General features: G+C 42.6%; 1 protein-coding gene and 2 long non-coding RNA genes across 7 annotated transcripts; 1 reads left to right on the top strand and 2 right to left on the bottom strand.

Moving 5' to 3' along the window:
* Positions 1 to 1781: 1781 nt before the first annotated feature.
* Positions 1782 to 7354, bottom strand: LOC127616698 (gastrula zinc finger protein XlCGF57.1-like). Of its 5 annotated transcripts, none has more exons than XM_052088476.1 (4): positions 7202 to 7343; positions 6927 to 7015; positions 2956 to 3834; positions 1782 to 2871 (listed from the first exon to the last, which is right to left on the bottom strand). In XM_052088476.1, exons 1-4 carry the CDS (start codon positions 7240 to 7242, stop codon positions 2255 to 2257), a joined length of 1626 nt encoding a protein of 541 aa, XP_051944436.1. In that variant the 5' UTR covers positions 7243 to 7343; the 3' UTR covers positions 1782 to 2254. The 5 variants fall into 5 exon arrangements, with proteins under 5 accessions (XP_051944436.1, XP_051944437.1, XP_051944435.1 ...); XM_052088477.1 differs by having other exon boundaries at positions 3040 to 3834; XM_052088475.1 differs by having other exon boundaries at positions 1782 to 3834.
* Positions 4032 to 5668, top strand: LOC127616807 (uncharacterized). Its single transcript, XR_007967194.1, has 2 exons — positions 4032 to 4246; positions 5296 to 5668. It is a non-coding gene; the product is annotated as an uncharacterized LOC127616807 (long non-coding RNA).
* A 412-nt stretch (positions 7355 to 7766) lies between the features above and the next one.
* Positions 7767 to 8443, bottom strand: LOC127616804 (uncharacterized). The gene is made up of 2 exons (XR_007967190.1): positions 8359 to 8443; positions 7767 to 8277 (listed from the first exon to the last, which is right to left on the bottom strand). It is a non-coding gene; the product is annotated as an uncharacterized LOC127616804 (long non-coding RNA).
* Positions 8444 to 9145: the final 702 nt, after the last annotated feature.

Below are 9145 nucleotides of genomic sequence, written 5' to 3'. Positions count from 1 at the left end.
AGGGGGTAGCAGCATACTATTAACACTGTGTACAGTGGGGATGAGGCACACGACTCGGGGCAGAATCCTTCAAAAGACCCCACCTCCACCATCACACCTTCCTATAACGAAGCACAGACTTGGGACTCTGAGGTGGCTTCTCTTGTCTCTGTAGTTGAAGTTGCTGAGATGGTTAAAAAGATATTTGGTGGCAAAGGTGGATGAGATCTGCCCGGAGTGCTTCAAGGCTTTGGATGCTGTACGGCTGTCCTGGTTGACACGCCTTTGAAACATTGCATGGTCATCGGAGACAGTGTCTCCGGATTGGCAAACCAGGGTGGTCGTCCCTCTTTTTAAGAGGGAAGGTTGTGTTCACATGAAGGAGGGTGATCCCTGTGTTGTCTGAACACACCCTCAGCCTCCCTGCTAAGTTCGATTCAAGGGTACTGTAGTGGAGTCTGCCGGGAAGTCGAGTCTCAGATTTGTGGTTTTCGTCCCAGCAGTGGATCAGCTCTACACCCTTGACAGAGTCCATGGGGGTGCATGGGATTTCTCTCAACCAGTCGACATGTGGTTTATGGACTTGGAGAAGGCGTTTGATCGTGTCCCTCTGGGAGTTCTGTGGGGGCAGAGGTGTGTGCTTCCGGGGTATGGGGTCCCGAACCCCCTGACATAAGTTGTTTGGTCCCTATACCACCGATAGAGTTTGATTCGCATTGCCGGCAGTAAATCGGATTCCTTTCCAGTGAGGGTTGGACTGCAACATGGGTGCTGTTTGTGACAGGTTTCGTTCATAAAGTTTAGGGACAGAATTTCTAGACACAGCCAAGGCGTTGAAAGGGTCAGTTTGGTGGCCTCAGTATTGCATCTCTGCTTTTTGCAGATGATGTGGTAATGTTGGCTTCTTCAAGCAGGGTTCTCCAACTCTCGCTGGAGCGGTTCACACCTGAATGTGAAGCAATTGATAAAAATCAGCACCTCCAAATCTGAAACAATGGTCCTCAGTCTGAAATGGGTGGAGTGCCCTCCCTTGGTTGGGGATGAGATTTTAACCCCAAGTGGAGGAGTTTAAGTGTCTTGGAGTTTTGTTCACAAGGAAGATTGGAGCAGGAGAGCAACAGGCGGATCATTGCAGCTCTTCTGTGATGCAGACCTGGAATCAGTCTGTCATGGTGAAGAAGTCGCTGAGCCAAAAGGCAAAGCTCTCCATTTACCGGTCAGTCTATTTTCCCACCCTCACGCATAGTCATGTGTTCTGGGTCTTGACCGAAAGAATGAGATCTTGGATACAAGCGGTGAGGTGCCTAATAACGCAGGTCGCCTTGGATATACACCGAGTTCCAAAATCTGTGACTATTGTTGTGTGACTTCGATGAGTTCTCCGCTTGACGGATTAATGTTGTGCCGATAAGTGTTGCAGTCAGACATAACTGAGGACAGTATGCGGACATTAAATGATTTCTTGTAGCAGTAATAAAGCCTGGGTGTGGCTCAAGAAATCGAACTCAGGTATGATGATGATGTTTTAACAGAGGGGTGGGGGGAACACTTATCCACACAGGGCCATGTAGGTTTGGATTTTTTTCTCCTTTAATAAGGAAGACCTTTAAAAACTACATTTTGTGTTTACTTTTGGTATCTTTGACCAATATTTAAATTTGTTTGGTGATCTGAAATATTTAATTGTGACAAACATGCAAAAAAAAAAAAATCGGGAAGGGGGCAAACACTTTTTCACACCACTGTAAATCTGACTCCCAATTGTGACAAGTGATATTGAAGAAGAGTCGGTTGATACAAGCTTTTTGAGCAAAGGGAACTTTATTGGCCAGCAAGCACCACACAATATTAAACACGAATACATATGGGTACATCATACATTTCATGAAAAAGTGGAAAATGTCAATTTAATTCAGGATCGCTTCCAATAAGAAACAGTTAAACACATTTCTCGATATGTGGGGTTCTCTACAGTTTTGGACAGTTCAATTTTGGGAAGAAAAACCCAAAACAAAACAATACAAAGCAAAAAACGAATACAAACGACGAAACCTCCTCTGAGAACTAATTAAAACAAACTACATTTAAAAACCACAACTCAAAACCAAATAAAAACTAACTGTAAAGAAGAATCCAAAACTATGATAATGGTGATAACAATGCTAGATTTTTTAAAATTCATGACTACAAAACTTTTCACTGCAGTTAAGAAAAAGAAAACTTCAGCATCCCATTAAGAAGTTACATAAAATACAATCAGCGTTGGGGCATGAAATCATGAAGCCTGCTCAGATGAGATGTGTAAACTGTTCATCTCATCAACACACATGTGATTCTTAATCTGATACTTCCACGAGAATCTTCGGCCACAAACTGAGCAGGAAAAATGTTTCTCACCAGTGTGTGTCCATGTGTGCATTTTTAAGGTTCCCCTCTGAGAGAATTTTTGTCCACACACTGAGCACGAAAAAGGTTTCTCACCAGTGTGGGTTCTTACATGCGTTTTTAAGACTCCTTTCTGAGAGAATCTTTGGCCACAAACTGAGCAGGAAAAAGGTTTCTCACCAGTGTGCGTTCTTTTGTGTCTTGTTAAGGTTCCCTTACGAGAGAATTTCTGGCCACAGTCTGAACAGACAAAAGGTTTTTCACCAGTGTGGGTACTTATGTGCTTTTTTAAGTCTCCCTTGCGAGAGAATCTTTGGCCACAAAGTAAGCAGACAAAAGGTTTCTCACCAGTGTGAGTTCTTAAATGCCTTTTTAAGACTCCTTTCTGAGAGAATCTTTGGCCACAATCTGAGCAGGTGAAAGGCTTCTCACCAGTGTGGGTTCTTACGTGCTTTTTAAAGTCTCCCTTCCGAAAGAATCTTTTGCCACAATCTGAGCAAGCAAAAGGTTTCTCGCCAGTGTGGGTTCTTGTGTGTATTTTTAAGCTTTGCTTCCGAGAGAATCTTTGGCCACAAACTGAGCACGTAAAAGGTTTCTCACCAGTGTGGGTTCTTGAGTGTACTTTTAAGGTTCCCTTCTGAGAGAATCTTTGTCCACAAACTAAGCAGGCAAAAGGTTTCTCACCAGTGTGGGTTCTTGTGTGATTTACAAAGTGTCCCTTGTAAGCGAATCTTCGGCCACAATCTGAGCAGGCAAACGGTTTCCCATCAGTGTGAGTTCTTGCGTGCTTTTTGAACGCTCCCTTTTGAGAGAATCTTTCGCCACAATCTGAACAGGCAAAAGATTTCTCACCAGTGTGTGTTCTTGTGTGTTTTTTTAAACTTTCCTTCCGAGAGAATCTTCGAGCACAAACTAAGCACGAAAAAGGTTTATCTCCTGTGTGAGTTATTGTGTGTAATTTCAAATGACTCTTATAAGTAAACGTTTTGCCACACCAAGAACATTTCCAGGGTTTCTTGTCAGTGTGACATGTCAGATCACCATCAGACACTTGATCTTCATTCTCATCATCATCATCAGCGTTTGACAATATCTCACGATCTGATAGTGGAGCTAATAGGCCATCTATTTTTGATCCTCCCCCTTGGTTTGCAACACCTTGTGTTGTCATCTGTTGACATGAGCTGCTGCTTGGATACTGCACCTCTGTATCTGCCTCATTTCTCCTCTTCAGGGTGACACCAGTCAATGGCAACTTCCAGAAAATCTCCTCCTCCTCTTCTTTGATGTAGGGGGGATCATCCACCTCCACTTTCATGGAAGGGTGAAGTGGCTCCTCCTCTGTTTTAATGTAATGAGCCTCCTGCTCCTCTTCCTCTTTAAAGTGGGAGACCTCTTTCTTCTCTTCTTCCATTTTAATATCAGAGGGCTCTGCATCCTGCCGCTCAGGACGCAAATCTTCGCTGATGACTGAAAGACAGAAAGACAAACACACATGGAATTATGGTTTATATTTACAATGACGGTCATTGGGAGAGCCACATATATTCAGATTACGACTCAATATGTGAATAAATTAGCAGAATCATTTATTGGAGGAAACCTTACGCTAACTGGAGCGCTAATGAGAGAGAAGCGCTCCAGTTAGCGTAAGGTTTTTAGCCTTCGAGAGCTACGAAGCGTCCCGTGGCTGGCTTAAAACTTCATTGCATGACATCAGCTGAGCAGCACTGTCTTGGGTGGCGATCGAGGGGAGGTCGAGTTAGAGACAGTGAGATGGTGAAAAGAAAAGACACCGCGTCCAGGAAGTATTTGTTATTGTTAGATTCAGACGAGCATGGACGTTGCATTGCTAAAATGGCTGCAAAACGGATCTTTGGATGTCAAGCAGCTAAGACAAGAAGAGCTCTGATGCTGGAAGAGAGGGTAAAAGTGATCAAAATGAAAGACGGAGCAAGCAAAATAAAAGACATCCAAGAAATTTATGTAAGAGAAAGTGAATGCTGATCGTAAATTTAGCAATTTCTTTCCCTTTTTTTTCTACAATGACGATATGAAGTGTCAAATAAGTGTGTGCTCATACTTATGCACTACTGGAATAAAAATAGAGTGCACATACGTACGTTTGTGTGTCGGTGAACATGTTTGTTTGCGTGTGTGTGTGTGTAGGTGCGCGCTTACATCTGAGATCAAATTTGCTCCAGTGAAAAACCCCCGTTGTGAAAAATTTCATGCTGCAAACATGATTTTGTTGTAGAGGAGTTTCACTGTACTGTATTTTTTGCAGTTATTATACAAAAATGAACTATGTCAACAATGCAGAGGTGATTGCTCCAAGACTGCAAGGGAACCTCAACTTCCCCTAAAATGTCAAAAAGTAAGTGATCAAATATATGTGTGTACGTACAATTATGTGGACATGTCATTCACTAAATATGCGCTACAATGCACTCAAGTTTTGTTCCTCTTCTCATTCATTCCTGCAGATTCACTGTGTTTCTTACTGTATGTACGCCGAGCGTCGACCGCGCGGACGCTGGGCATCTAGAGAGTTCAGTGTCGGTTGTCCCAATGCATTGAAACGAGACGAGTCATTGGATAAATGCTGGTTTGGTCACGTTCATTGGCCGCTTAGTGTATCAGCTGGCCCCGACTCTCAGCTTTTCTGCATTGGATGAGCTGTCTGATTGGATGATCTGTGTGAGGCTAAATCTCTTTTTGATTGACAGTGAAATGAACCAATCACCGATCTTATGGTGAAGGCATCCTTTTCATTTTGACACATTTTTTGACACATCACTGACACATTTTATGATGTAAGCCGAAATTGAGCTTCCCGTCCTTGACAGACCAGCATCCGCCACTGATACAATGAAACCAAAGACCAAAAACGTGCAAAGGTCAATTTGGCAAGCTGTACGGGGTGCGGAGACTGTACATGTTGGTCAGTCCCTTAGCCTATCAGGATGCAGAACACAATTCACTGTTTAAAAAAAAAACATTTAAAAAACTGCACTAAAAAAAATCCATGAAACAGCAAAGCCACAGAAGGTGAACCGCGTTATAGCGAGGGATTATTGTAGTTCTATTACACAATTTTCAAGTCTGTGAGAAAAAAGTTAGTACATTCATTGCAACACAGAGTCGATTGTTAACAAGGCTGCCAAATTTGAATCTATCTGAAAATGGTATACAATAAGGCTCTAAAGTCATGAAAAATCAAGCCTTGCTTCCTGCTGCAGAAGCAAGTCAGCGCGTCCAATGAGGTGGGTATTCATCGGTCAACGAAATTTTGTTTGTTCGAGCAGTACTGGCTAAAAACCGCGTGCCAGACAGCTGGTGTGTGGATCTACGTAAGGCGCAGAAATTTTTTATGTTCTCTATGGTCATCAATATCTTCTCATGCTTTTATTTTGAAACTGGTCCTTGCAGCATTTGCAATTATGAAAGTATGAAAAATCGCGGCAGCTGGCTTGACCACTCTTGACAGAAAAGATAACTTTCTAATGTGTAAAATGGTTCATAATGACAGCAAGAAAGTAATTCGTGGACTCCTCTGCAAACTGAGGAGAGCAAGAGCCCCGCCACCTCTGATGCAGACTTCCAATAGAGGCACCTGAGAGCATCTTGACCAGCTGCATCACCGTGTGGTACACCGCTTGCACCGTCTCCTGCAGAAAGAGTCTGCAGCGCATTGTGAGAGCGGCTGAGAAGATCATTAGTCTCTCTTCCTCCACTTGCAGACACTCACAACTGTCGTCTGACTCGCCAAGCCACCACCCATCTCACAGCCTCTTTGACGTGCTGCCGTCGGGGAGGAGGCTGCGATGTCGCTCTGCTAAATCTACCAGGCAAGAACAGTTTATTCCACCAGGCGGTCAGGAGACTAAACTCCCTCCATGTTCTGCACTTAAAACAAGTAACTACGAATATACAATAATCACAAGTGCCCTTGGTTGTCTGTTGTTGCGATTTGTTTATTTTTATTTAACACATTTATGTATTTATTTCGGGCGGCCCGGTAGCCCAGTGGTTAGCACGTCGGCTTCACAGTGCAGAGGTACCGGGTTCGATACCAGCTCCGGCCTCCCTGTGTGGAGTTTGCATGTTCTCCCCGGGCCTGCGTGGGTTTTCTCCGGGTGCTCCGGTTTCCTCCCACATTCCAAAAATATGCGTGGCAGGCTGATTGAACACTCTAAATTGTCCCTAGGTGTGAGTGTGAGCGTGGATGGTTGTTCGTCTATGTGTGCCCTGCGACTGGCTGGCAACCGATTCAGGGTGTATCCCGCCTACTGCCCGGAGACGGCTGGGATGGGCTCCAGCACCCCCCGCGACCCTAGTGAGGATCAAGCGGTACGGAAGATGAATGAATGAATGAATGAATGTATTTACGTCTTATGGAAATATTACGTACATTTTAGCTGTGTGTTCAATGCACGACATGTTTGCACTGTGGTTGAGAATGGAAAGTAATTTCATCTGTGCTGTATGTTCCACATAGAGCATATTTGACATTAAAAGCTGACTTGACTTGACTATCGAGAAACCAGTCGTGACCAAACCCGCTTTGCATGAGCCAAATCGAAACTTCTTGAAAAGAGCGTCGCTGTCCTCTTTTGCTTTACAAAGTTGCTCCTCGTTCTCTGCCGTTCTTATTGCGCACATTTTTTGAGAAAATCACAACGCTATACGTTCACATTTGATCTCTGCTTTGCGGCGAAGCGGCTAGCAAGCAAGGCTAAGTAAACTAAACTAGGCCCAGAAGCTTGAGATAATGATGTGACTATAATCCAATACATTGATGGGCGTCCTGCGTTGAGAACTAAATTGAGTTTACCTGTAACTCGTGAAGAAAGGCTGCTTAATTTTCTTCATCATCAAGTAAAACGATATTGTAGTTTGGGGTGCCGAGGTACAACTGCAGCTATCGAACAACAATGTACGGCAACTCCCTTCAGACAAACTTTCTGGCAACACCAACATCGATTTGTAAAGAGATTATTAAAAGAACCGAACAAATATTTAAACGCCTTCCAATATTGTGGTTAATTGGTATATAAATTAGACTCAGCCACAACTGATACATTCCGAAGTTTCGATTTTGGACAAAAAGAATAATTTAACGTTTTCTCATCTGCATTGAGTTACTTAGTGGTGCATGTACACGACAGACTGTTAGAGTTCAGCCAATGAGGCAAAACGTTTTAAAATTGTTTGTTGTTTACTGTAAAACTGACACATAGAGCAGATGCATGCCCACGTCCAAATACAAAATATTTGTACGAAATATTATTGTTCCAGAATATAACTCATAATTAATTAAAGAGCTACGAGACTCTCAATTTTAAATCATGTCAATGTTTATGTAGCGAGTCTCTGGAAGGACTAGGCTGGACACAAAATAATGTTTATGTGGGCTTTATTCCCGACTGAACAATGAGAAATTGTACAGCTTTAAGATGAAAGTCTGTGATGTAAACTGAATTTTAAAAGTGGTCGAAAAGGGATCTAAGAGATCAAAGAAAATAATTTAACAGATTACAGACAATTACGCCACAATAGACAACAGCAGTGGTTTGCTTAATAGGGAAACAGAAATAAAAAATACATTATTTCCAAGCCACAATAATTCTTAGTGCATAACAAATAATCATTACAACCCAATGTTTTGAGATGCAGCCACACTTACTCGATATGTTCCGGTGAGTTGGGTGTGTACAAAGCACGTGGACAAACACAAATGATCTCCCCTCTAAAGAACAGATAACACAGTTCATATAATTTCACAGTAAAAACAAAACAAAACATATTTACATCTTATAACATTGCGAACACTTACGCTGTACAGCTGTTCACACGACTCACTAGTGGTAAATTTCAAACTCCAAACCAAACCACTCCAGATATTGTGCTCTACAAATACCATTCAAATAATTAATCATCTGTCCAAAGCTAACACCTAACATGCGTCATGGTAAACTAGTTACCAATTACCTGAATATCGCCAGGGTTACGATGACGATCATGGGTGTATCAAGATGGGACAAGCAGTGGGCACAGTTCAGCGACTACCCTCCTTTACGTGGATGTCACCCTTACTGGTCTGATTCTCATATGCTGCATATGTTCCCGTGTGTTTTGATCTAGTGTGGCTCTTACAGTGACAGTGCTACATTTGTTAAACAAGGAAGCCTTCACTACAAGCATCTAAGTAAGGTTCACCTGGTTACATGTAAAAATAGTGATGACACTTTTTAAAAATGTATTATTCGAAAGTGTGTCGCCAAAGTTCTTTCTCGTTCGCCAATGCTTTACAGACCTGCGACCATGGTTCTCATATCGGCCCCCGATGTCGGCACCCAAGCAATCATTCACAAGCATTCGACGCAAGTTTCACCACGCATTCTTCGATCATCGATCATTACGCAATGCAGTCCAAACATGAGACACAAAAAGGAAAGCATCGTTAACATCATCTCACCGCTTATATATATATGGAAATTCTACCTACATCAATTTCTCCTGATATTTAAAAAAAATCTTTTCAACATTAATCTTAGTTATCCCGCAACCACATCAGGTTTTCGACACACTAGGGGACCCCAGGTATCCAACCACAGTACTGTCATTCAGATCTGATGTTCCATTCCACAATAAAAGGCCTCTGAAATCAGACATATTTGACCTTTTCGGCTAATTAAAAAAATCATTAAAAAATTAATTTTTGCTGTCCCTCAACCAGACCAGGTGAAGGACATGCTAGGGATCCCCAGATATCCAA

Source organism: Hippocampus zosterae, chromosome 15, assembly GCF_025434085.1.
Source record: "Hippocampus zosterae strain Florida chromosome 15, ASM2543408v3, whole genome shotgun sequence".
NCBI classification, from domain to species: domain Eukaryota; kingdom Metazoa; phylum Chordata; class Actinopteri; order Syngnathiformes; family Syngnathidae; genus Hippocampus; species Hippocampus zosterae.
Note: the sequence above shows the minus strand (reverse complement) of the source record. Positions and strands in the feature narration are given on the sequence as shown.

What these genes read in the sequence shown, in the direction of transcription:
- LOC127616698 (XM_052088475.1), bottom strand. Translation starts at nt 7,242, where the DNA reads ATGATGAAGAAAATTAAGCAGCCTTTCTTCACGAGTTACAG. An exon ending in CCTTTCTTCACGAGTTACAG is followed by an intron (nt 7,016 to 7,201) that starts GTAAACTCAATT and finishes GTGCGCAATAAG; the next exon opens with AACGGCAGAGAACGAGGAGC. An exon ending in ATTTGGCTCATGCAAAGCGG is followed by an intron (nt 3,835 to 6,926) that starts GTTTGGTCACGA and finishes TCTGTCTTTCAG; the next exon opens with TCATCAGCGAAGATTTGCGT.